Genomic DNA, 27,587 nt, shown 5'->3' with positions numbered 1-27,587 from the left:
ACCAAAGAAACAACCCATCACATCCTGTACCTGCTGGGAGGGAATGCCATAGATGCGACCCTGCCTGACTCAGCAGTGGGTGGTCTCGCTGGCTCTGTGGACTTCAGGTCTTCCATCCTTCTACTCTGCCACCCTCCCTCATTTTAATTTTTCCTTTATTTCTGTGGGTTGTTTCTCCCTGTAGCTTCCTGCAACGCCTACAGCATAGGTGGCCTCCTTTACAGGTGTTCTCCGGGGGCATGTCCCTTCCACGGGTGGTCACAGCCGGTGTAGGATTTGTTAAGGCTAGTTTCGTAATGCTGACTCTTGCCCACACTGCCTTACGTTAATTAAACAAGCTGGCTGTTACCAATCATTGCAATTTAAGGGAGGGAAACATTAACTTCAACGATGCCCAGCTGGCTTATGGAAGCCTCAGTGGGATCAGTTAACTGACTTTTGGGCTCAGTGTTCATGCACACACAAACCAGGGCTACAAATTTATTTCAGTTGCTCCATATTTTGCTTCGACTAGTTGGCTGTCTGCCTCTGTGCTTTTGAACTCAGTAGGCCTCTACCTCTGAGCCCCTGGCAGCAAAATATCCCTGCAGGAGAGCTTCCATCAAAATGCTAAAGGGATTATTGAGCTACGGATTCTGTATTCTGGATACAATGCCAGCAGTGGGAGGAGCTGGAGCCAGCAGTGAGTAGGGCCAGAGCCAAAACCTAAAGTGGAGAGAGCCCCTCCTTTCCTGCCCGCTCTTCCTCCCCCATCCACCAAGTTGCAAGGAGAAGGACAGATAATTATTTTTTCCAGAGGTCTACACGAATTCTTACAGGAGTTTCTCTTTCGTCCTTCTATTGCTGCATCTATTTCAGCTTTCTTCTCATCATCCCCAGCTCCCACCTTCCTTCTATTCCTTAGGCTCCCACTACCTGCATGAAATTAGGCCAAGGGCTACCTTGGGCCACAGGCTCCCCAACCTCGTTCTAAAAGCTTCAAATCACACTATCTATTTGAATGGTGCACAGGAACAAACTGGCAGCTAGTGCTGCTCTTTCACAGTGGTGTGATAGGCTCTAGACTCAGTGAATGGCCTTGGCTATTCTATTATCAGTTAAAATTTCCAAATCCTCTCCATAGTCAAGCCCATGCAGTGTGCATTATAGTGGTCCAGCTTGGATGCTGTTAGAGCATGGATTACTGCAGCCAGAAGCAATCTCTCTCTCTCTCGGGTGGCAGCTGGATCACCAGCCAGAGCTGGCGAATGAAGCTGTGTGTTATGGATGCCACTTGGACACCAAACAGCAGAACTGGATTGAAAATGATTTTGAAGCCATGCACGTGCTCTTTAAGTAGGTCATGTGAGCAAGGGGGGGAGAGACTCTGGGTCCCACTCTCCACTCCTGCAGAAGAGCAGATGGGTCAATGCCAGGAGTGGAAAATGGATGCCAGGTAATGGAGATCATGAAGGAGAGTGTGTTGATATTATGACACAATAGCCGGCATGCATTAAAACGGGCAATCCAAGTTACACAAAATCACTTTGGTCAAATGAAGCATTCAAATGGCTAAAACATGCTTAGTCTAGCAATCAGAGATCTCAATCTCTGTTGTGTATCTTGCATGTGACAGGACCAAGCAAGGCACCCAACGTGGGATTCTGCTGGGACCTGCTACTTCCCCCCTGAGTTTGTTTGTTTGTCATTCTCTTGCCCATCCCAGCTTTCTGTTTCTGCAGAAACTCCAGTGTGTCACATGGGTGGCGCCTTTTTCCATAGGTACAACTGAGAACAGAGCATTCCAGGCAAACGTCAGCTTGATGATGAATGGCATTCTGATGGTCCCAAGGAGACTTCTGTTTTTAAATTTTGCTTTACTGTGTTCAATATCCCATCTTCTCTTCAAGGAGCTCAGGGCAGTGTATGTGGTTCTTCCCCTCTTATCCTACACTAAATACGGGAAGGGCTGTGACTCAGTGGGTCAAGTGGGAATCATAGAGTTGGAAGGGATCCCAAGGGTCATCTGGTCTGTGGCTGGCATGCAGAAACTCCTAGATTCAGTTCTAGGTATCTGCAGGCAGGGCTGAGAAGGACTTATGCCTGAAACCTAGAGGGTCACTGGTGAGCAATACTGAACTTGGGGAACCAATGGGCTAACTTTATAAATGGTATCTTCCTCTGTTTTTCCTGATAACAACCTTGTGGTGTCAAGTCCAATGGAGAGATGGGGACTGGCCCATTGAACATCATGGCTGAGTGAAGATTTGAACCCGTGTGTTTTTGGCACTAGGCTACAACTCGAACCACCGTACCATGCTGGCTTTCAGACTGCCACATGGCTACTTTCTCACCATGTTCTTCACAACTGGCTCAAGCCCATCGATGCCCATAAATCGCAGGCTGGCCAGGCACCCGCAAATTCATTTGGCTAATGGGCATGGTAACGTTTTATCACTCCAGGAGGCAGAAAAGGGAAGAGGAAGTTTGAGTCCTGCTCTCAATTGAAGCGAACTGGCCTCAGAAAGCAATGCCGCAAAAGCCAGGAGGCTCTGCTGCGGGTTGGCAGGGCCCCAGTCCTCCTTTCAGTACACTCTGTTATGTACCCTACAGGTGTCTTGCTCCGGCTTGCCTTCCTAAGGTTGCATGTTTCTGCAACAGGTGCCACAACCACAGAAAATTGCCCAGGGGCAGCTCAAGAAAATCCATTCATCCATCAAGTCTTCACTTAAAACATGGACTGGAAGCCGAGATGTGGGGCTTTAACCCTTGCATCTGGGAGACAGATGTGGATGGGTTATTCAAGAATGGGAAGCAAGAGGGAGTTTGCAAATCAAAGGAATTGTTATAAGTGCCTCCCCACAAACACATATACCCCAAACCAAGCATCCACTGCAGCCTATTCTATGCTTCTTTCAGGCCTCATTTCAGTAGGGAGGAGGGAAGCCCTATGGATGCCAACAAATACCTCTGCAGGTGCCACGTTGGTGACCTCTGCCTAGTTAAAACAGAGTGCACATAGCACATTTTGGGCTGTTCCTACATCTTTAAGAAAGGACCAGGATTTATTGATTGAAATCCAAAGCGAGTATGAGAGCAGAGACTCTCGGGTTTGTCCCCTGGTTGTGGGAGGGGGATTGTTGGGATCTGGTTATTTAAAGTGTCATAGGGAAGGAAGGCAGAATCCCAAAGTGGGGTGGCTGAGTGGCCAGTGTAAGGGGGCCATCCCCTGTGCAGTATTTCAACCTTGTGGGGATTCGCAGCTGGTCTATCCAGCATTTCCCACTTGCCTGGGCCAGCAGGGAAAGTGGTGGTGGGGAGGTCCTGCCATTTCTGCCCTCATCACACAAGCCATCCTTCCCTTCCCTGGAGCAGCAATTCCCGCTTTCACGGCAGCCCTGGGACTTTGACGGATGCAATTAGCTAATTAAGCCTCCCAATTCCCTCCCCCCTTTCTTTACTGGCTCTTGGCGCAGCCTGTTGCCGCAGCAGCCCTCACAATTAGGATGCCTGAGGTGTTTTGACCGCTGGGATCTGGTCCAAACTCCTTGCTGCCAGGATGATCTGGGAGGGAGTGGCTGGCACCCAGAACATCCCTAGCTCTCCGACTCTGGGCTTTCAGCTAGCAAGTCTCATCCTTTGCCTTCATCAGCAGGTCTCGGAGCTATCTGTTGACTAGGCTCGGGTTAACTGTGGGGCCTGGGGTTGGGGGGGGGGCAACTCTGCCTTGCTGCTTCAGGTGGAATTCATGCCAGGAGTGGCTGCTTGCTTTCCCACCTCCTTCTCCTTGACAGTGAGATACGCAGAGCATAAAATCAGCCATTCCAGAAAAAAAGGCCCCTGGCCTACCTTGGACATTGGTGTGGCTTTTCCTCTTTGTTTTGCATCATTAGGAACATAGGAAGCTGCCTTATACTGAGTCAGACCAATGGTCTATTTTGCTCTGTGATGCTGACACAGGCTGGCAGCGACTCTCCAGGCCTGCCTGGAAATGCTGGGGGTTGAACCTGGGGCTGCATTGCAGGGGGTTGGACTAGATGACCCTTGGGGTCCCTTCCAACTCGACAATTCTATGATTCTATGACCTTCTGAATGCAAAGCAGAAGCTGTCCCACTGAGCTTTATATGTTGCTATTTTGAATCATGTCTGGTGCTTCTGCTTGCCATCAGGAAGAACGAGATGCTCTTCTGAGCATTGGAGCCCCAGTTTCGAAGTGATCTGGCGATTTCATTCAGTCACTCTTCTGGGTACAGATGCGTCAATATAGGCATGCATTCGCCCATTGGCTTGAAAGCCAGAAGGGTCAAGAAGAACATATTCATTGATGCCTCCCTCCCCTTGCTTAGGTAAAGAAGGGTGTTTTTCCCTTTACTGATCTGTTAAAAAGGCAGAAAAGTGCATGGGGGTTTTTTTTATACCTGGAAATAAATTAAGCAAGTCGCTTTTTCTTTGTTGGAAAAGGGCTTTTGATGGGGCACAATTCACCTGTTTCCCCCCTGCTTTGCTAAAATGCTTCTGTATTTTTGTTTTGCAGACCAAACCAGTGGCATTTGCTGTGAGGACAAACGTGGGCTACAATCCATCTCCCAATGACGATGTGCCGGTCCAAGGCCTGTCTATTTCCTTTGAACCCAAAGACTTCCTTCATATCAAAGAGGTACAATGTGTCACATAGGACCTCGGTCTCCTGTCCCCCACCCCATTACTCTTTAAGTTGTGCAGCAGCTGGGCAAGAAAGGGGCTGTGAGAGGCTCTCTTGAGCATCTCCCTTCTCTGCATGGGGTCCAAATGTGCGAGCGACAGTGAGGGGTGATCTGTTGGGGCAAGCTGGCGGTCCACCCACTCACACATGCACACCCACAAGCTACAGCCTCATCTCTCCATGCCCGCTTTGGGTGTCTCCCTGCACTCCAGAAATACAACAATGACTGGTGGATCGGACGCCTGGTCAAAGAAGGCTGCGAGGTCGGCTTCATCCCCAGCCCCGTCAAGCTGGAGAACATGCGGATGCTGCAGGAGCAAAAGATGAGGCAGCACCGACTCAGCTCCAGGTGGGTTGGGATGAAGTGGGATGCAGGAGGAAGAGGCCGCTGAGCCACCCAGAATCCACTGCATACAGGGTCCCACATTCAGCCCCTGCCATCTTCAGGGAAAGGCTGTCTTGTAGCAGGGCTGAAAACCCCTCTTCCTAAAAAGCTCCTTGGCTTCTACCAGGCATGCTTGGCAATACCTGCCAGGATGGACTTTAGGCCACATTCACACCATACATTTACAGCACTGAGAAATGGATTCCCTCCCCCCCCCCCAATTATTCTGGGAGCTGTGGTTTGTGAAGGGTGCTGAGAGTTGTTGGAAGGCCCCTTTATTCCACTTCCAGAGCTACAGTTTGCACAGATTTATTAATCAGTTCCTCTTCCCAGGGAGCTCTGGGAACTGTAGATCTGGGAGAGGAAAAGGAGGCCTCCTAACAATTCTCAGCACCCTTAACAAACTGCAGCTCCCAGGTAGTGTCCTTGCATAGCCAACCTTCCTCCACAATCAAGAGAGCTAGCAACTTGCTTTCATCAAAACAAAAGAATTCTGAGGACTTTATCTACATTGACCTTAAGAAATTTTGTGTTAGAGCGAATAGATGTCTGTCAATTTCAGACCATCTTTCCTCTGGAGGCCTGTGGCTGTTTTCTGAAACGTCCTCTCCAGAGTAAAACTAAAATGAGACGGACATGCATCCCACTAGTCTAACACACCCTGACTGCAAAATGTGGATCTTGAAATCCATGTGGAAGTCTCTCTAAGTGGATGCCTGATCCTTGACCTAGCCTTGTCTGTCCATTGAAGACAAATGGGAGGCCACCTCTGCCTTAGCCTTCATGCAATTTACACCAGTTCAACCCTATTTCATTCTTGTAGTCCCCATGGCTAATGCCAATTCATTCTGTGTAGTGTCTAAGGGATGGGACACTTGACAGCTGAGCTAATCTGAAACTGGGGCGTAGATCTGTAGTGCAGAATGCCATGTTGATGGATGTATATCCAAGGACTATGAAGTCTTACTGGGATACAGAAGTTTACTTTTTTTGCAAGTGAAAAGGTGCTGAGCTTGGACTCAGAGGCTCTTCCCCCTTGCCACAGCTCTTCCCCACCCCAAAACCTCTTCCTGTTTCCCTGCTTCACTTTAATGGCTCTTCTGTCTTGCAGTAAATCAGGAGACAACTCCACCTCCAGCCTGGGAGATGTGGTGACTGGCCCCCGGAGACCCACCCCGCCTGCCACTGGTAAGGCTACTCACGCCCAACAGAGAACGGCATAACTGCCACCACCATCCCAGATGGATACTTTTCCATCTTTCTGTGGGACGAGGCGTGTTTGAAGCATCTGAAGGGCATTGCTCACCTGCACCTGCAACAGAAAGAGGTGGTCATGTCAGACTCTTCCAGTTCATCCTGTAGATGGCGGTGTCCTATTTGAATCCTCTCCCACTTTTTTTTTAAAAAAATCTCCTTGCTGATCAAAAACTAATGCAGTGGGGAGAGGAGGTTCCAGTCCAGCCTGCTCCCTGCTGTGCTAGTTCCTCCCCCCCCCCCACTGTTGCAAAAACAAAACACAGGATCCCCACATCTACAGTCTGAAGCGGTACAATCCACACCATCAGTTCAGGGCTCTACCACTTTAATCCGTGTACAGACAAGGCCTAAATTCTGTCCTAATAGCCACATGGCAGGCTTCTCATTGCCTAATTGCTGCCTCCTTCTCCCCCGTATGCTCATATACTGTGGAAATTTGGAGTTTTCCATTCCATTCCATTCCATTTATTTATTTATTTATGTTCCTCTTCTGGATACACGAATCAGTTTATTTCTTTTGTTTCTGGTTGTTCCTCCTCATTTGTTTTTCTCACCCTATTCCATTAGTGCTTTTCATTCTTTGGTTGCTGTTGTTGTTGCATTTCCCCCCGGTTTCCCCCCCCCTTTCCTCCCCTACCTTTTATCTCCTCCCTCCCTCACCTTCCATCCTCCTCCCAGGTACCTTGGACATGACTAACTTAGCTTATGACCCAGACGCCCTTGACTTAGAGGAGGAGGAGGAGGAGGTCACCGAGGAGAACCAACGAACCCCCAAGACTAGTGTTAGCAGCGTCACCACGCCCCCCTCCACCACCAAGCGCCGCCCCTTCTTTAAGAAGGTAATGGTGCCCCCTCTTGCCTCGCACCTGCTTGCTGTGCCATCCTAAGTATGCCTGCCTGTGTGTGTAGGCTTGTTTCTGCCCAGAGATCGAGCGCTTTCGTGCAAATGATGGGGGTGATAGGAGTGGCATGTTCTGGAAGTGGGTTTGTGGTCCTGATCTCCCATGGATGCACATTCCGAGCCGATTTGCTGCATATTACGAGGAAAAGACCAACGTGTACTACGGTTGTAAAGTGTATACGCGATTGTGTTTGTCACCTGCCTGAGCATACAAAAGGCGTGTTTCAGAAGGGTATGTTCCAGTGATCACACATTCTCCATCCTTGTATGAGTTAAAAGATGCATTGGCAACCAACTCATACCCTCACTTGGGCTTTGGTGGAAGATGTGTCCGATATAATGTGCTTCCTTTCCCCTCTCCCCCCTGGCCTTACGCATCCTGAGAAATCTAGTAATTGAACAGTGATAATAATGTAATGCTCTAGTAATCCTCTTCATCCAGAAATGACTGTGGGCAGGATTCCTGCATTGCATTGGGTTGGACCTTCCAACTCTACAATTCTATGATCCTCCCATTTCTTTTTCCCAGTGTAAACCCTTGAAAGTCACAGGTCCCAATCCCCCCCCATGGGAAACATGCAAGCGGTATGTTCCATGTGTCCCTCCCATATGTGGATACTAGTAATGCTCCACTTCTATAATCCATTCTCCTCACCTGTGGAAATTATAGCAATGGAACGTTCCAGCATGGGAGCGAAGTGAGTGAAATAGTCAAGCCCTTCGCTTGGACGTAGGACTGCAGCGCCCCATAAGAAAGCATGAATATGGGATGTTCCAGTGGCTTTCACATAAGAGGGGCATTCCTCGTGGTGACCCACACTTGCCCTGTAAATTCCATCCAGGTATGGCATTTGCCTCCACAGGCCCTTCTTTACCTCCTTGCGGATCAAATAGTGGGAGGAAGTTGTCCGGAGGGAGGCTGGTTGCTAAGCAACCTCAGGGTTCAAGATGGGAATCCCCAGAGGGCCGAACTGTATTTTACACTAGGAGCCCAAGGGTGCTTTGCAGCAGAGAAGGGAGTGCTTTCCCTGCCAGCCACCTTACGCCTGAAACTTCCCTCCGCAGAGTTGCAAGGATCTGAAATACAGGTGGATGGGAAGAAGTTTGTCTGGGTGGAGGGCAGCTTTGAGTGTAGAGTGGCTGGCTGCAAAAGTACCAGGGCCTCTCTCCAGCACCACTTCTTCCCTGAAAAGTGCCTCCTTCCTGACAGCTCCCTGCGGTGGCAAAAGGAGCCACCAGGCCAATCACGTTGCCGGCGGTGGCTCTGGCCAATGTGTCATTTGGGTTTTGAGAGATTCATGGGCATACCACCATGAGCCACGTCTGTCCACCAGGGTGGGCCAGGACAGCATGGAGGAAAAGGACGCAATTCTAAATTAAGGCAAGGTTGTTCCCTGCCCAAACTCTGAAAAGCTGCCACCTTTCTGCTTTTCTCAGCACTAGTTTTCTCTCTCTCTCTTGTGCCTTGCCTGTGCTTCCGCTGGAGTGAGCTGTCAGTAACACGCATGCCTTGTTTGTTTTCTCTTGCCTGTCTCTCCTTTCCCCTCCCCTGTGTCCCCACCCCGCCCATTAATGGCGATCACTGGACATAGCCAAGCAGAAGCAGAAATCGGTAAGTAAGCTTACGAAATAATCAGATGAGATGACAGCGGTGGCGGCTCCCTGTGGGCCCTGCCTAATTTACCCAGCGGGCTTTCCCCCTGCGAAGTTGGCAACTGTGAGGAAGCTGACCATGAAACCCCAAAGTTTGTGTGTGAGATTTGCTCCCCCCCCCGCCCCCGCCAGATACAGGCCCCTGTTTCTTTAAGGTAAGCTCAAAAGCAAACCTTGGTTGCAGCTGCATGAAGGTCTTCTTCTGTTAGGTCCATCTTGAATGCCCAGGCTAGTGTTGGTGTCGGATCTGGAAGGCTGAGATCCCTCAGCAACCCTTCTTCCTGCCACCCACAACTCAGCTTTCCTCCCCCATGCCCACAAAATGAAGGTGCTGTCTCCCCTTTAGAAGAATCGCTGAAATTGCCAGGCTTCCAAAAAACAGTGGTGCCTGCAGCGCTGATGTAGCCTGGATCTGGAGCAAGTCTAATGTCTTCTTCTCTCTTCTCAGGCGGAGCATGTGCCACCTTATGACGTGGTTCCTTCCATGCGGCCCATCATTCTTGTAGGCCCATCCTTGAAAGGGTATGAGGTGAGGCATTTAGAGAGTTCATGGGGAGAGAGTTAGGGCATGCATAGAAAGTAGGGCTGAGGGGGCATGTGCTTTCCAAGAGAATTGGGCAAGGGGGCTGCTATAGATTGGCAAGTGTCCTCATCTCCCAGTCCATCATTCAAGCCCTGTCCAGGATATCTGCCTGGCAACAGGACTGACATGTCCTGAGTTGCTGTGGCTCCTCCCAATTCTGTTTCTTTGAGCTTACCTCCTACAGGTCATCCCTCCTATCTCGGCCACCAGTGCCCTCGTTGATTGGTTCCTCACTCTGTTCTTAGTAATCCTCTGGGTCTCTCTGCCAATGGGTGGGCATCCAGCTGTGACTTTAACACCTACGAGTCTGAAGTGGTGGAAATAGGTAGGGAAGCTTTGGGGTGGGTCTCCATTTTGATGAGCTTTTACCAAGAACTAGCACAAGCAAGATGCACCCTGATTTCTTCCCCACCCACATTTATGCATGTGACTCTTTCGGTTTCTGACTTTTCTTCTTCTCCTCCTCTTCTCTGTCTTTCTGCCCAATCCCAACCCCCTTTACCTTCCCAGGTGACGGACATGATGCAGAAAGCTTTGTTTGATTTTCTGAAACGCCGATTCGATGGCAGGTGTGAGCAGAAGCCTTGGGGACGGGTGGGGATCTAATATCTTCCATTTGTTCTGTGATCCTTGTATCAAGATCCTAGTGCTGGAGTTACCATAGGGGAAACCTGAATGAAGACCACAGGAAATGGAAGGGGGGCAGATTTTCTGCCTCCCACAATAAGTTTTATGCCGTCCCCATTAGCATTGGTCCATTTCCAAATGCTTCTTCCCCATTTCCTGGACATAAAGACAAGAAACTTTTGCTAAGGTGCTCCAGTTTTTGTGAATACACAGCTAGATCCAATTGCCTTAAAATCAAAAACAAAAAAGCTGTTTTCCTATTTCATGAAGTTGTAGGGCACTTCCAGACTGTTGCTATTCAGTCACACACCCTCAAATTCAGGCTGAGCAATTATAGTTGTTTGGGAGGTCTCATGCAACAACCCCACCTTCCCAAAAGATCAGATATGCTGCGATTAGGAAAGTGAGGGGGATGCACTGCACAGTGTGGGATGACACTTGCTTTGATGCAGTGTCATCTAACCTCCCCACAAGCAAATTGGAATAAATGCTTGATAGACAGGAAGCACCCTTAAAAACCTGAGGTTTTGGGGGGGGGGTTGTTAAGTGGACACTAAAAGGACTTTCACTAGTACTGTAGGTAGTTAAGACTCCCTGTGTTTTAGCACAGCGACAAGGATGAAAGAGTCCTGGTAATCTGGGATGCCTGTGGGGAATGACCTTTGCCCCCTTGAGCCTCTACTCCTGTCCTTCACAGAATATCTATCACACGTGTGACAGCTGATATCTCCTTGGCCAAGCGCTCGGTCCTCAACAACCCCAGCAAACACACCATCATCGAACGCTCCAGCACCCGCTCTAGCCTGGGTAAGGCTGCGCTCAGACCTTGGGAGAAAAGCTTGGCTCTTTGCCATCTCTTGGCAACATTTTCTCCCAAGGCCTTTCCCGCGTGGGAAGAGGGAGGCAAAAAGGGTGACTTTGCCTTTGTGATTGCATGGCACCTAACACCTTGCACGGCACCCGTTTTCAAAAGCTTTTCTTAGCCTGCCTTTCCTCTGATCTGTATCAGCCAGGAGCAGCTTTTCCCGGATTCCTCTGGGTTTCCCATAATGCTTTGCGGCAATGCCCCTTCTCTCCCTGTCCCTGGCAGAACTCCTCTTACCCAGTCACAAACTTATTTATATATGTACGTATTTGTAAGCCACGCTGTGTTATAAAATACCACGCAGCGCTGTGCACGTCAACCACATCAGTAAGAGATGGTTGGCAGGGAACGTCAGGTTTGAAAAGCCCGTCTGAATAACACTGTTTTTAGAAGATACTGCTCCCGCCAAACCTCTATTTCCAAGGAGCTCCACAGGGGGCGCCTGTCATACTTAAATACTTGCCTCTTAGTAAAGACCAGCCAGCAGTGGCATAGCGTGGGAGAGGGCGGCTAAATTTCTGAGGGGGCACAACCAGGTGCCCCGACAGGCTACCTTACTGAGGCTGGAACCACACCCAGGCCAGGCCTTCAAGGCTGGGGCAGCACCTCCTTCTCCTCATGGCCAGGTGAAGGGATACCTGGACGTGCCCTGCTCCTGGACTGGCTGAGAGGGTGGGAGGGCACCAGTGCCGCCCACTGAGGAGGAAGGAAGAGGAAGGTGGGAAAGCACTGCTGGAGACTTCATTGGTTACACAGTGGCCAGAGAAAGGACTGACAGCTTCCCAGTCCACCAGGGCGGCCCAACGCTTGCCTCACCCTGGGTGCCGGCAACCCATGCTATGCCCCTGACAGCCAGATCTCAGGGGCAGGTGGGACCAACAAAACTGCCCCATTAGAAGGAAGACCTCCGCGATCTTCTTGAGCTGAGCACCAGGGCTGTTTCCGTATCATGAAATATCTGTATCCTGGGTTGGAGAGGGACACACTTGGGTGTGCTTGTGAGAGTCTCTCCCCCACCCCACCCCCGCATCATAATGCATAGTGTGGAAACTGTTCCCAAAAGTCCAGGTTTCGGTGTCAGAAGTGTTGTCCGCGTTCGAGTTCATCATGGGATATGTTGCCATCTTGTCTAAACCTACCTCCGTGCATGGGGCAAGGGGAGGGGAAACAGGACGCTCCTTAATTAATACCTCAGCTGCCTTCTCTGTTTTCAGTCTCCCCCCCCCCCCCCTGCTATGGCATCAGACTTTGGGGGTTCTTTTTTCTTTTTTACTGCTCCCCAACAAATCCAACTCACTCTTCTCTTTTTTTTTCCCCCTCCTCCCCTGCTTCCCACAATTTTCTTTCCCCTGTGTCTGTGCCTCCTCTTCCTTTCTCTGCTCCTGATACAGATGTCTTGGGTACGTAACCTTTAGCCCCCGCAAGCTCTCGGTTGGCCCCCCCTCCAGTGCAAATTTAACTAGCTTTAACTTCCCCCTCCGCAGAATGGGAAAGATGTTTTGTTGAAATGGAAAAAAAGATCGAAAACAGCTTTTCCTTCTGGGAGAGGAGGGGGAGGGGGAATTTCAAAAACACAGAACAAAAGCGCACCTACGCTTTGGCTTCGCCCAAAAGCAATAAGGTTTTTTTTGTTTGTTTTGAAATTCGCCCTCGTGTTTGGGAAGTGAAAAAATGGTGAGTCACCACCGTCTTAGCGTTCTCACTATCTTTTCAGTTGCTAGACTCTTTACCAGAGTATTTCTTAAACCTGAACTCAAAATGTGGAGTTGATGTGGGGGGTGGGGGGTGGGCAGGTGAATCGGAATATTATAAATGAAAATAAGTAAATAACGTTTCTTGCTGGGGGAAATTGCTCAGGGACTGAAAAAGGAGAGGGGACTGTTTTTTGTTCTGCTACAGCCTAGTTAAGAAATTTGGCTAAGCAATCTCAGAGCCCATTGATGTTAACGAGAACAGAGCTACAGGACAGTCCTATACATGTCTACTTGGAAGGCAAGACCTACTGAGTTCAGTGGGACTTACTCCCAGGTATGCAAGTATAGGATGGCAGCCTAAATCACATATCGGCTCCTCATTGGAACCCATGATATATTCAAAATTCTGGGCTTTGCCTGGATCATGCCCCACTTTTAACGTGAAAGTAACTAAACTTTGCAATTTATTGCATGGTTTCTTACTGGAGAAAAAGTGAGGGGCACTCAGCACAGTCCATTGAAAGGAACTTATTGTTTATCTTTCCTCAAGATAGTTCTCTCCCTTTTGATCCTCACAACTGTCCTGTGAGGTCGGCAAGACTGAAAGAGAAAGGGACTGGCCCAAGGGATTTGAATCTGGGTCTCTCCAGTCTGACACTCTGACCGCTACGCCACACTGGATCTCATGCTGGGACCTGCAGGGCCACATCCCCAAGAACACAAGATGCTCCTGGGCAGCCATAAGAAGCCCATATCCAGCGTCCCACATGCAGAGCAGCTAGTGGACAGCCCAAAGTAGCACCCAAAGTACCTGCAGGCAATCTTGGGGGGGGGGGCAGAGCAAGGAGATCTTTGTCTGCCAGCCAGCCACTTAACGCATGCCTGAAGTAGAAAATCAAAATGGCATCTGCACAACACACACACACATACTTTCACTTAAGGAACAACCCATGGGGATGTTTTCCTACACAATCCCCACTGAAATGAATAGGTGCTGCGCAGTTCCTGTTCATTTCATTGGCTCTTGCACAGGGGAACGGAATGCGTTCTCCAGGCCAGAAATTTGCCTCCCTTTTAACTGTGCCCAAAATCTTGCGGCGTCCACCTCCCCTTGCTTTGCCATAGTGCTGCCAAGAATCAAATGCAGATCTGTGAACGGGGCTGACTGTTGACTATTCAGGAGCCCAAGGAATGGTTTTCTGTCCGCGGGGACAGAAGAGTTGACCTGCACATTTTTTTTCACAAGTGCAACATTTTGCAACCTGTAGGGTCTTAACCTGCAAGTGAGAATAATGAATAATGGCAAAATCTGCGCAGGCTGCAGAAGTAGAGCCTTTAATGCTTAACAGGATCTGGAACAGCAAAAGGGAGGTATGAATGATGCTGCAGTTTCTTTGCATAGCGATGTTGACCATGTCTTCCTTTTCCCTGCCACTTGGCTTGCCCTCTGCCTCCATAGCTGAAGTGCAGAGTGAGATTGAGCGCATCTTTGAGCTGGCCCGCACCCTGCAGCTGGTAGCCCTGGATGCAGATACCATCAATCACCCGGCTCAACTGTCCAAGACTTCATTAGCGCCAATTATCGTCTATATCAAGATATCGTCCCCCAAGGTGAGCAGCCTTTGTCTTTTCTTCCTCCCGATCACACTAACGGCACTGGGATTAGAGAAGAGGTTGGCAGAGGATCTTAGACTATTTTGGTGTCAGATCTCATTCAGAATAGGAGTGAGGGTAAGAACAGCAGATTAGAACGTACCATGTCCGAAGGCAGGGCCGGCTCAAGGCGTTTTGCTGCCTGAGGCGGAGGACAAGATGGCACCTCCCCCAAGTCATGCACAGAAGCCAATTGGACTGGCAGTTTTATGTTACTCCAATACTGGTGAAAGTATACTTCCTCAGCACTTGAGGGCAGCAGAATAATGTAGGGGGCATAAGGCAGATCACATGGCACTCATAGCTCTGGCCACACACCCCTCCTCAGCATCTGCGCCTGAGGCTGCTGCTTCACTCTGCCTCCTTGTAGGGCCGACCCTGTCCAAAGGCTTGTATGTGTAGCTACAGGAATGCCAAGCTAAACAGATCCATCTTTCATTTACCTTGTGGGCTAAAAATGTGAGTTTGCACTAAGCGTACATTTATGAGTGCAAAATCCATAGTTTGGGAGGGGGCTCCCTGCCACACTTCAGATGTGCTTCAAATGCATATTTGAGTGTGTGGTATAAAATACCAGACTCTGGGGTTTGGGGGGTGGGGCTCTTTTTCTTTTTAAGAAAAAGGCAGACACTGCAAAAAGGCAGACAAGTGCCCAACATACATGAATATCATGTATTAGGTAAAGGGACCCCCTGACCATTAGGTCCAGTCGCAAACAACTCTGGGGTTGCGGCTCTCATCTCGCTTTACTAGCCGGTGTACAGCTTCTGGGTCATGTGGCCAGCATGACTAAGCTACTTCTGGTGAACCAGAGCAGCGCACGGAAATGCCGTTTACCTTCCCACTGGAGGTACCTATTTATCTACTTGCACTGCGTGCTTTTGAACTGCTAGGTTGGCAGGAGCAGGGACTGAGCAACGGGAGCTCACCCCATCGCAGGGATTTGAACCGCCAACCTTCTGGTCAGCAAGCCCTAGGCTCAGGGGTTTAGACCACAGCGCCACCTGCGTCCCAGATCATGTATTAATGTAATGTAATTAACATCACTTGCAAGTTACTTCTTACAAAACCTGGCAAGTGTTAAACAACCACCGTAGGTTTCTCAGGAATCTGCCTTATACCAGTGATCAGCCCTTTGGTTAATCTAGTTCAAGGTTGTCCACAATAACTGGGAGCAGCTCTCCAGGATTTCAGACAGGCTCCTGTCCCCCCTCTACCTGGAGTTGCCAGGGACCTTTGCCTGCAAATTGTGTGCTCAGACACTGAGCTGTGGCCCTTCCCCTCTGCAAAAATCCTGGAATTGTTAATTGCTCTATGAGGAAAAATATGTAAATCAACCATCAAAAGATCCAAATTTCACGAGAGTTGAAGAACAGCCAGCATTTGTATGCTTCCTTCCTGCCTGTCATTTAATTATGTATGTCCTGTTCTTGCAATCGCATTTTCAAAGTTATTTTTGCCGCTATGAGAGATAGAACTTTTAAGGCTGTGTGAGTTACCCACCTTGGACTCCTTCCTTCCAGCCTGATTATTAGGCAGAGTGAGGCAGCTGCTTCAGGCTGCTAAGTGTCATGAAACGGTAATGAATTGTCATTCATTGTTGCTGTGTTTTTTACTGCCAGGGGAGGGGGTGGTTCTTTTTCAGGTGCTAAGCAACTTGGCTAACATTGAGGTGTGATGCATTTGGATTTGGGGGTGGGAGGGAGGGTTTTGCCTACTTCTTGGGTTGATTTGATCCTGTGGATGACAAGTCTCGCTGTGTTCGTGAAGGCTTCCTCCCCGGTAAGGATTGTACACCCTAAAATGTTTCCTGAGGCTTAATCCTTGTTAGGCTAGCTGCAGTGGTGTGGCAGACTAGGAACAGGAGCACCCTTGGGGCAGGGCCCTCCTCCTTTCCAGTCCTGTTCCCGGCTCCCTTGGGCACGCTAACATTTCTTCTCTCCCTCTCCCCCAATGTCTTTACCCAACAGGTGCTGCAGAGACTGGTGAAATCAAGAGGCAAATCCCAAGCCAAGCACCTGAATGTGCAGATGGTGGCATCGGACAAATTGGCGCAGTGCCCCCCTGTGAGTCCTGTGGTGCATCTCCCTCATGCTCTTTTCCAGCCCATTTCAACCTGGTGTCCTCCTGTCTACACCTCCCATCAGCCCCTGCTGGTGCGAACCCCTGCTCATTTCACACACACACACACACACACACACACACACCAATACAAGAGCTTGCGCTGCCTTCCGAAAGCCAAGTAAAGGAGGTGCTGAGCTTTGGGAAGAAGGCATGAGGGCTCTGACTGGGTCTTAGAGTCCTCCCTCCTCCTTCCCAAAGCCTAGTTACTGCTTTCCTGGCTTTGGGAAGGGGGAGGGAGGGCTCTAGGACCCTGCCCATAGCCTTGCATCTCCTTCCCTAAGCCTGGTGCCTTTCTCAGCTAAATTTGGGGAGGCAGTGCAAGAGCTGTGTGTTTGTGTGTGTGTCAAATGTTGGCCTCGTTCCCCTCTCCCACACAACAAGGCAGTGTGCGGCCTGCAGGTTCCATGTCAAAGTACTCTTGTGGCCCACTTGGTATGAAAAGTTGGCCTGCCCTGATCTAGCTCTATATTGTCTACACTGATGGCCGTGGCTGTCCAGGGTTTCAGACAGGGAGTCCTATCTGGAGATGCCGGGAATTGAACCTGGGGTCTTCTGCATGAAAGGCAGCTGCTCTACCAATAACCCTTGGCCCTTTCCCAAAATTGTGGTCCAGCAACATCTGGAGGGCCACAGGTTCCCCACCCCTGATTTAAGCAGATGCTACACAGTCATTATGCCAGCCCACTAGCGACTACCATTGCAACCCTACCCAACCCATGCCTCCACTCCTGGTCCCCTGCCCCTATCATTCTGCACTTGCTCACAGGGCTGAATCCTTCCCATTCCCCGCCCTCTCTGTCTCTGCAGGAGATGTTTGACATCATCTTGGACGAGAACCAGTTGGAAGATGCCTGCGAACACCTGTCCGAGTACCTCGAAGCCTATTGGAAGGCCACGCACCCTCCCAGCAGCAACCCGCCCAATCCGCTGCTGACCCGCACCATGGCGACGGCCGCCTTGGCTGCCAGCCCCGCCCCGGTCTCCAACCTCCAGGTACAAGTGCTGACCTCGCTCAAGCGCAACCTGGGGTTCTGGGGAGCGAGGGGCAGCCTGGACCAGGGGCTGAGCGGAGCTGTCCGGGTGGAGGAGCACGAGCTGTAGCTTTCGGGGAAACCCGAGATAGTTGTTCGGAAATGAAGAAACGAGCACAGGGAAGCCTTGCTAATGAGGGCTCCCCCTACCCTACAAAGGACTTGTCAGTGCTGCTGTTCAGTCAAGGCGATCTCTCTTTCGCCTCCCTGCCCCTTCTCCGAAGCTGTCCTGCTAAAGTACACACACAAACACCCCTTTCCCTCGCAATCTGACTTTGATTAAAGGATGACCTCGGCGAGTCACCAGCACATCTCTCCCGCCCTACACCCCGCCGTCTCTTATCTTTCGAGCAATGCTTCCTGGGGACATCAGAGAAGCGTCTCAGCTAGGAAAAGTGGGTTTGTCGTTTAGGGCAGGTTCTGTGGGCTGCTCTGAACCAGATCTAAAACGGCATCACAAAGGAAGGATTTTCCTCCACCTGCTCATGGGAAAGAAGTCAGTCGGCTTTCCAGTGTGCTGTGTGAAAGCAGAGCCTGGTTTCCAGCAGGGGCAGGTCCATTATGCTGCCGAGTTGCCCTCAAAGACCCGTTTTGGCCCTGCAGGTAGTGCCTCCCTCCCACTCCCATCTGCCACACATACTTTGTTCCATTCTCTTAGCACACAGGGTGAATTTGGGCAACTGCTTCACAATCCACTTTTCTAACAAGCAGTGATTTCTAGTCACCAAGTGGCAGGAACCCACTGGACTAAAGGGGTCTGTAAGGTGACAGGGTTTGTACGGGGCCCCACTTTGGATAATCTGGCAGGAGCACGAAGTCTATGACCTTATGGATTCCTTCACAATAACCGTGGTCTGCTGAGTTTCTGCCACCTAGTGACAGGACGTCATGTTACTTGGGAGGCTGGGGAGCAGTTGTGGCTGCAGTAGCTCGCATCAGTGGTTATACCTCATCAATATAACCTTGTCCGCTTGATTCCCATGGCCTCAGTGCAAAGCATTTACTGGCAGGCAAAACCATATTGTCAGAATCTCGCCGCCAGAGCTGGGTGACTTTTTACATTGACGGTGTCCTGCATCGTTGCCTAAACCTTGGCCAAGCCAAGGACCGATTGCCAAGCATAGCAAGCTGAACAGAGCTCCATCAAACTCATCTCTCTTGTGAGCTAAAAAGAAGAAGAAGAAGTTTGCATTGAGCAGAAATAGATTTATTATTGCAGAATCTACTTTTTTGCTTGGGTGGCGTGATGCCTGCCCATTGTTCAAATGTGAATTTGGACATGCTTCAAATGCATGTTTGGGTTTATGATGGGAAACCCCATGCTGTTTGTGTTGTGTCACCTTCTTAAAAAGAAAAGGGCAAACTCTGAAGTGGTTAAACAGAAGTGACCACCATTCCCCCAAAGGTGTTTAGCTGTCAATAAGTTTACCACCTTCACATCTGGCTCCCAGTGCTGTTTTATTGCATGGCGTGGTAAGTGACTGCTGTTGCTGCTTTTACATATAAATAACAGCAGGTGGTCCAGCTGATCAGCACAGGTGATTCTGTATGTGTTCTGTGTGATGCTAACTATCTTCTTATGTCTTAACTAACTGATGAGTTCTCAAACAGGGTGATGATGAGCCTCTTTCTAACATGGTGCAAACCATGGGAAGCCCCAATTTCTCTATAACCTTGGAGGAGGCAAAGGGGTAGATTGAGATGCAAGTTTTGAACCATATTTTGAAACCATATTTTGCTGCAGGGATGGGGAACCTGATGTTGTTGGACTCCAAATCCCATCAGCCCCAGCCAGCAGAGCCAGTGGCTAGGGATGATAGGAGTTGTAGTCCAGCAACATCTGGAAAGCCCCAGGCTCCCCATCCCTGCTCTATTCCATATATTGTGCTCTGCACCATGCATAGAATGCCATGTCCAAAGAGCAATTTCAGACAAAAGTGGCAGATCACCATACTGAGGATCTCTGCCTGGAACTGTCCCAAACTCCCCACCCCCATCTCCCTCTTTTGCAAGTGTTTTCTGGCTTCTGCTAGTAGGGATGGGGAAGACATTCAGTTCAATTCGCATTTGAAGCCAAAACCTTAAGAAATTTGCACTTTCCAAAACAATTTGAGAACCGAAACCCAGCCAGTCTTCAAGATTCACACGTGCACGGATTTGGCAATGCAGTCCTCCACTTGAACAAAGATTGCAAAAATGTGTGCATTAGGGGGACACGTGCACAATATATTAGTGAAAATAACACAGTAAAATGCAATCTGTTAGGAGAAATTGCTTACAATGATGTGTCCATTAATCTAAATTCAGTACAAAAAAAGGTTTATTAGGAGAAATTTGCACCAACCTGTTGGAGAAGTTTTATGAGGATTTTAAAAAAAAAACAATCTTCAAATGGCTGTAGAAATGTAGAGATCTGAATTTGAGATGGGGAAAAGTGAGGAGCTGAAACCAATGGATCTTTCCATCCCCATCTGCGAGGGGGTCTAAAATCCATGCTTTTTTGTTCTTGTTTTTGACTTGCTTAACTCCCAGGTCCAGAAAAATCGTATGTCTTTGCAGGGGAAACTTTCCCTAAGATTTCATGCAGTTTGCCAGGCCAGAGTTTGAGAACCCCTTGTGCTAACCTGTTTTGGGGCGCTGCAGCTGCTGCTGCTGCTGTGTCGTGGCCGCACTAACTCTTGTCTCCTTTCTCCCTTTCTCATGCATGGTGTGTGGTGAATGCCTCTTTCCACCAGGGACCCTACTTAGTGCATGGGGAGGAGCCGCTCGACCCAGAGCACACCAGCCTGCACGACTATGCGGGGCAGCTGGCTGGGCATGGCCAGATCCGCGCTGCGCCGCCCCCCTCCCACTTTGCCGCCCGGGGCCTTTCCCGCCAGGACACCTTTGATTCGGAGACGCAGGGCAGCCGCGACTCTGCGTACACTGACCCAGCGGATTCCTGCATGGACATCGAGACCGACCCCTACGAGGAGCCGGAGCCTCGTCGCGCCCACTGCCTGGGCCACCGCCGCCTCCAGGGGTCCTGGGAACCCGAGGAGCCAGAGCAGCAGCGGGGCCACCTCCGGGGGCACCGCCACCCCCAGCGCCAGGGCTCCTGGGAGGCCGAGGAGCCCGACCGGCAAAACCACAACCGGTCTCTCCGCGGGCACGGCAAGGGGCGGGAGCGCTATTGCCAGAGCGAGGAGGAGGAGGGCTTGCGCCGCAACCACAACGACGTAGAGGACTGGGCGCGAGACGCCTATATCCGCTAAGGCCCTGAGGGGCAGGGCTTTTATCCGCTGAGGGAGAGGCCTCTTCCCACGCAGAGCCTTGGGGACAGGAGCTGTCTTCAGTTGCCTGGCACCCGGGGGGTAGGTCCAGCCTCTCCAGAGGATTGTCCTTCACCCACCAAGCAGTTTGTGGGCAGGCATATAGCGTTTGCGCCTCAGAAGCAGCACCATCGCTGGCCGGGTCTGCGTGAACTCCCTTTCCTCGCCACCCTTCTCTGGGGACACCTTCCACCTCCCCACCCGCTCCTCTGCCTTGCCATTTGTGCCAACAATCTCTTGGACCACCCTCGTCCTGCCAGCCAGCCAGCCAGCCAGCACTGCCTGGCCTTTTCCCTCAAGGTCACAAACGATCACATATACCTTAAATAATGAAAGCTCCCCTCTCTCCTCAGAGGCCCCCTTGTGGACCTGGAGAGGGAGAGGGCCAGTCTCCACTGGTGCCTGGAATCACCCCAACACTTGGGTGGCAGCTGAGGTGGACCAGCTGACCGTGTGCTTGCTGGCTGCCCCTCCTGAGATCCTGCGTGCCTCGCCCCATGCAAGGCCAAACTGCTCCCAAATGAAGAATCCGGCCCTCTCCCCTCTATAGGTTTACACCATCATAGATCTCTTTCTTCGCCTGTCTCGAGGTGCTTTCCCGGCCCAACCGCTGGGGTGCGGGTGGGTGGGATGGAGGAGAGGCAAGGGGAAGAGTAAAAACCATCTCCTAGTTTTCTGTCATAGGATCAGCTTCTCTGCCAGATTCTCTCCAGTGCCTACGAAAGAGAAATCCAACCCCGGCCACCTTAAACTCTCCAGCCCAACCCATCCTCCAGTGCCTCAGCTCACGACCCTCTTGGATGTATGTCACCTGCTGGGCAGATCCTGGGCATGCAGGGTGTGTGCATGTGTGTGTGTTGTCGTGTGCCGCGCTTGGCAGGGAGAAAGGCTCCGGACTGTCCGTGTTCATAACCAGCTGTGGTTTTGCTCTTAACGCTGAGTTTGGAGACCTCTTTCCAGCACGTGTGATAGCTTGGCCTGGGGTGTTTCGCAGGTGAAAAGTAGAAAGGTGTTGCCACCATTCTGAAACCAGAGAGGTGAAGTGATCCTTCCTGACTAAAAATGGCCGCCTGCTTACATTTGCTGAAGGTGTGCTGCCTTCTCTCACAGCAGAAAACTGAATCCATCCCACTGTTGCCTCTTCCTTTCGGAAGGCTGTCGTTGGGTTAGAATTTCCCTTTCCATCAAGACTCGGGGAAACCAGCCTGTCTCTGTCTTGCAAAATCAGACTCCTCGGGAGTTTTGCCAGTGTGTGTCGAGGGGAGCCAGTAGCAATTGCTGCTTGGCGTGGTTCTTGTATATCTGCAGTTCAAGCACATGGCTCCCACTGGAAAGAAATGAATGGTGGGATGGATGGAGTGGGCCGCACAGCCGTTAAGTGCAGTCCTTTACCTGCCACCACTGACCCCTCCTGTGCCTGCATTGGAGCTCAGGACCAAGTGGATCTGCGGAGGCTGTGGGTGGCCTTCAGCCTAGAGATTTTGTCCCTCCCTCTATAAACCCCAGAGGGAAAATAATAGCTGTGGTTGCTTCTCCAAATGTCAGCAGTACCCAGTAGGTTCCAGCTTACCCAGGCTCAGCTTTTGGGCTCTGCTCTTGTGCCAAAATCTGCCCTTAAGTGCAAAGACCACACTTTTGAAGGCTGACCCTTCACCCTTGCTCAGAATGTAACTGACACCCTTGACATCTGAATGCAACACACTTCTGGAGTTTGCCTTTCCCCCCAGAAATCTGACAACTACGTTCCACCTTCTCTTGAGGCTGCTAAGATAGAGTTTTGGGTAACTGGGGTGCTTTTTGTTTTTGTTTGTTTAGCGATGTACATTTTATTTGTGGCATAATTCCCACAAGGCTCCCTGACCCAACTGAAGCCCATCCTCTGTTTCCATCATCCCTTTCTTCCCCTGTGTGGTTTGTAACTGACACACTGGGTGCCCCAGTCTCCGTTAAAACAGCACTGCTGACTTCAGCATGAATGTAAAATTATTTGAGGTGAAGAAACTGGAAACTTGTTTGTCAGGCAGAAAATAGCATGTGAGACATGGCCTTAGATCAGCCCTTCAGGCCTTACCTGGCCTAAAGCTCTAGTGAGCTTGGCATATTCAGCTAAGTGGGAGAAAAAGACGCTTAATGTGGCCTATGACCTAATCTACAAGTGCACCTAACAGGAACATATGAGCGGTGTAAAGTTAAAGAAGGCAAGGTGCAAGACTAATTGCTAATGAGAAATGCAGGTTGGAAATTGGAAACCTTGCTGGCGTGGGGTGGAGCCTGCCCTTGTTGCCAGGAGGACAAAAAAATCAATTTGTAATTCCCACAGACATTGCCAGATACTGTTGGTTCTACTGTTGGGGTGGGGGTGATATTCTGTTAGGGTTGCTGGTGTTGTTCCCATATTTTAAGCTGCTGTCCCTTATCCCAGAGCCTTGTACATCCACCGCACTTTAATGGACATCCTTTATATCAAACGCTGCAGTTCAAAGCGTTGCTTGTTTTCGAAATATTGACCTGGGAGCCTTGGAAGTCCTTTGCGTATTGAGACATAAAAGACCTTGGAGACAGGAATAGAACACCTGAGTTCCTTAGGTCCAACTTAGCTTTAGGTCGTTTCGTTTTGTGCCACGACCAGGGGATTTAACATACAAAAGGACAAAAGTGGACCTGGTACACCTTCAAGTTTGCTTCTACAGTGGATTTCACATGTCTGACTCTCTCCCCTCCTGTTTTTAAGAGATACAAATTCACAAGGTCAAGTGCTCTCTACACAACGTTCTCCCCCCCCCCCCGAAACTCAGCCTTTCTTGTTAGGCGAGAGTTGTAAAAGACCAGCAAAGAAAAATATGGCAAAGAGGATTTGAACAATGAGAAAAGTGAATTTGTTGCTTAACAAGTTAATTTAAGAGAGTTTATTTTATATTATTTATTCTTAGCATTGTTCCGTGGGGTAGGGATTCCTTGGCCAAACTTGAATTCTTTGTAGTAAATAGCTTCACCAGAAACCCTTATAACTGGAGGTACTGTATAAAGTGGGGAGGCATTTTCAAGAATGTGCTACTGAGTTTTCAGATAATGAAGCATGACCAGTCCCATCCCCTGGCTTATATTTGCATCCCTCTGATTTATTCTCCACTTTGGGTTGTTTTGTTGTTTAATTTGGGGGGTTGGGGGGTAGAGAAGGCTATTGGATATAGAGAATAAATTCTGCCATGTCTCTGCCTCGCCATTATTACAATTGATTTTTCAGTGCTCCAATGACCCATCCCCATTACCATGGGAATAAAAGTATTTTATAAAATGCACTTTGACATTTTTATTGAGATGTGGAAGAACACAAAAATGCACGCACACAAACACAGCCCCCAAAGGAGGGAGTGCTGGGGTGTTGTTTCAAATATCCAGACCTTTCCCTGTGTGAGAAAGATACCTCACACAGAAAAGCAACCTGTACATCGGTAAACATGTAGAACCAGCAATGTGAGTATTTTAAGGGTACTGATGTGTCAAGAAATCCAAGCTGCTACACAGCAATCCCCTGGAAGAGTGGCTGTTGTAGGGGGTGGCTGTCAGAAAAGCAATGTGAAACTACCTTAAATGACAAGTGCTATTGCAATGTATGGCCTTGTGAACATGACCTTGCCTCTGATTCTTATCTAGCTGAAATGCCATTCACATTCAGGCTTAGCAAAACTGCAAGGCTTGTAGAAGTGTGAAAAAAGAGAGAGAGATGTTTTACAGAGAACCCTAAGAGAGTCAAAATGCACAATGATGCCTGAGTACGCGTGCGAAGTACAGTGGTACCTCGGGTTAAGTACTTAATTCGTTCCGGAGGTCCATTCTTAACCTGAAACTGTTCTTAACCTGAAGCACCACTTTAGCTAATGGGGCCTCCTGCTGCTGCCGTGCTGCCGGAGCACGATTTCTGTTCTCATCCTGAAGCAAAGTTCTTAACCCAAGGTACTATTTCTGGGTTAGCGGAGTCTGTAACCTGAAGCATATGTAACCCAAGGTACCACTGCAGATTGATGGGGGGGGGCACAAGAAGGGAGGGAAAATGGAACACAATATCCCAAAAGAGGTCATTGTTGGCTGCAACCCTAAACAGGATTACTCCATACAGCAACGTTTTACTTACATACGTGTGTACACCACCAGAGCTTTCCAAACTTCATGTTGGTGAAACACTTTTTAGACATGCATCATTTCGCGGCACAGTAATTCCATTTTAATAGCAAACCGGAGGTTAAACTAACCCCTTTCGAGCCCCAGGAGGAGCGTTCACGTGACGCATCTACACACTGCAGCTGACACACGAATGTGTTTGGAAAGCTCTGGTGTAACCCTACTCTGTGCACAGGATTGTTTGGGGCATGGAAGTGAATGTACATAGTTCACAGGTGGAGACACTGCCATTGTGATGCTTCCACCACGGCACCCCTTCAAACTCAAGCACAGGGCAGAGTGTCTGCGGAGGAAGAAGGGAAGCTCTGCAGCTCAGGGGTGGGGCATCTGCCTGGTGTGTCGAAGGTCCCATGTTCAAGCCAGGTAGGGCACCTCCATTTTGTCTGCACCCAGGCAGCTCTGGCGTACAGGCTCTCAGTCTGTATACACACTATATATATCTGAAGCACATTCTTTTCCTCAAAGAATTCTGGTCACTGTAGTTCGAGAACGGTTGCTGGGAACTGTAGCCAAGTGAGGGGTAAACTACAGTGCCCAGAATTCTTTGAGGGGAAGAATGTGGTTTGAAGGCATAGTGTGTAGTACACAGCCTTGTTTTCTCTAGGCCTAGTGTTTCAGTTTTTCCTCACATGTGACCTCACATTTCTCATTCAGCTTTCCTTCCTCCAAAGCTGTACTGTCTGGCTACCTGCCCCTGCTCCAGCAAGGCCTCTGCTCTCTCCAGTGAGCACAACGTTTGGCCACCACCCATTTTACTCCTTTCCTTCAGCTACCCCAGCCTCCTTGCTGCCTGCCTTCCACTCTCAGCTGCCCAGGCCACAGCTTTCCTACCCAGCACTCTTGCCTGGTATCCATATTTCCCCTCACAGAGCCACAATTTCCAGAGCGGTTTAACAAGCAATCCCTTTCTGTACAGGACTCTTGAGAATTGTAACTTTGTAAGGGGAATAGGGGTCTTCTAACAATTCTCACTGCCTTTCACGAACTACAGTTCTCATAATTCTTGGAGTGTGTGTGTGTGTGTGTGTGTCATGAAGTGGTATCAAGAGTGCTTTAAATGTCATGTGGCCTTGGCAGTATGTTTCAGAATACCGTCTGCTGGGGTGCATGGCCAAACTACATTGCCATCACCATTGGTTGGTTAGGATTTGGTTAGCCCAAATCCAGCCCCCACAACACACCCAATTACAGCAAAGGTGGCGCTGGTTAAATCAGACCCCCCCTCCCCCAAGTCCAAATCCAGCGCCCCGTTGCATACAGAAGTCTTGCGCTCCGCAGACCTGGACGAAGCCACATTGGATTTAATGAAAACAGCAAGAGTGCCTGAACCTCTGTGCTCGGGACTTCAACTTCCCCTGGTGTTTTCTGGTAAGTATTGCTGCTAAACTATTTTTTGTTTTCACTAGAAGATTTTTCTTGGGTAACAAAAGTACATACAGTATCTCTGTTGCCAGTTCATAGTGTCAGCTACAATTAAGTGTGAGATCTTATTGTGCGTCAGGCTCTGAGGCGTGGGGAGCAGCGGGAGTGGCGCTCTAGGAGGCTGAGGCAGGCCAGGGCCCACAGCCCAGCTCCCTAGCTGGCCAGGTGGGGCTCGCTAGCTCTGGAGGAGAGGTGTGACTCCTCAGCTGGAGCAGGTTTAGAACAGGTGAGGGTCACCTGCCTCGTCAAGCCCAGGTGCTGCAATCAGCGTGCAAAGTACAAAAGGGAAGCAGGGCTGAGGGGCTGTGCCTGCTCAGCTGCCCATGTTGAGGGACCACGGCTTGGGTGCTCCTGGGCTTCTATGGGACTGTGCTTTGGGTTTGATTCTGGACTGTATCTTGACTGCTGGACTTCAGACTTGGCTACTTGGCTTGACCTTGGACTGTGTTTCCTGACCTCTGGACTTTGCTTGTGTGAATTGACCTCTGGACTTGGCATACTGACTTGCTGCCAGGTAGGCCAGGGGCTCAGGACATGTTTCTTTCAACAGCACAAATGAGGGGGGGCAACAGTCTAGATCAGGGGTCAGCAAACTTTTCCAGCAGCAGTCCACTGTCCCTTATACAGTGTGGTGGGCCGGACTATAATTTTTTGGGGGAGGATGAACAAATTCCTATGCCCCACAAATAACCCAGAGATTCATTTTAAATAAAAGGACACATTATATTCATGTAAAAGCACTGATTCTGCGGGCCGGATTTAGAAGGTGATTGGGCCTGATCCGGCCCCTGGGCCTTAGAGCTGTTCTGCCAAGCCTTTGGCCAGGGCACAGCCTGACTCCCTCCTTTGGCAATCTACACAGAACTCTACCCAATGGTTGCCATCAATTTGATTTGAAGTAATTTTTAATGAAATGATTTTTAAAATGTTGTCTTGTTTTATTGTTAGGCGCCCTGAGCCTGGCTTCGGCTGGGGAGGGCGGGATATAAATAAAAAATTATTATTATTATTTATTATTAGTTTGCCTACCCATGTGGTAACACAAGGAAGCAGGGAAAGTTTCCTCCCAGTAGCGGGGGAAGGGGAGTGCAGGGGGTGTCATCACGGGGGGGGAGGTACAAAATGACAAAATGAGTTTTAAAAAATAAAAATTGGGCTCACAAAACTTTTTAGTTCAGTCAACAAACATAGCTAAACGTGACTGGCACTGGGCGCCACAC

At 49.7% G+C, this 27,587-nt stretch overlaps 1 protein-coding gene across 5 annotated transcripts in view; it reads left to right on the top strand.

The window, feature by feature from the left end:
- CACNB1 (calcium voltage-gated channel auxiliary subunit beta 1) overlaps positions 1-22,735 on the top strand; it is a 48,383-nt gene extending 25,648 nt beyond the window's left edge. For 3 of the 5 annotated variants that reach the window (XM_082196622.1, XM_082196623.1, XM_082196624.1), the window contains 11 exons: positions 4,515-4,637; positions 4,895-5,031; positions 6,179-6,255; positions 7,003-7,163; positions 9,327-9,407; positions 9,972-10,030; positions 10,786-10,895; positions 14,107-14,258; positions 16,271-16,366; positions 17,232-17,417; positions 20,191-22,735. In XM_082196622.1, coding sequence (XP_082052748.1) covers positions 4,515-4,637; positions 4,895-5,031; positions 6,179-6,255; positions 7,003-7,163; positions 9,327-9,407; positions 9,972-10,030; positions 10,786-10,895; positions 14,107-14,258; positions 16,271-16,366; positions 17,232-17,417; positions 20,191-20,709 — 1,701 coding nt within the window. In that variant the 3' untranslated portion in view covers positions 20,710-22,735. Of the gene's footprint in view, positions 1-4,514; positions 4,638-4,894; positions 5,032-6,178; positions 6,256-7,002; positions 7,164-8,817; positions 8,838-9,326; positions 9,408-9,971; positions 10,031-10,785; positions 10,896-14,106; positions 14,259-16,270; positions 16,367-17,231; positions 17,783-20,190 lie in introns of those variants that run through there. The other 2 variants (XM_082196625.1, XM_082196626.1) reach the window with 2 other exon arrangements.
- Positions 22,736-27,587: the final 4,852 nt, after the last annotated feature.

Source organism: Podarcis vaucheri (genome assembly GCF_965113315.1).
Source record: "Podarcis vaucheri genome assembly, chromosome: 13".
Classification (NCBI taxonomy): domain Eukaryota; kingdom Metazoa; phylum Chordata; class Lepidosauria; order Squamata; family Lacertidae; genus Podarcis; species Podarcis vaucheri.
Note: the sequence above shows the minus strand (reverse complement) of the source record. Positions and strands in the feature narration are given on the sequence as shown.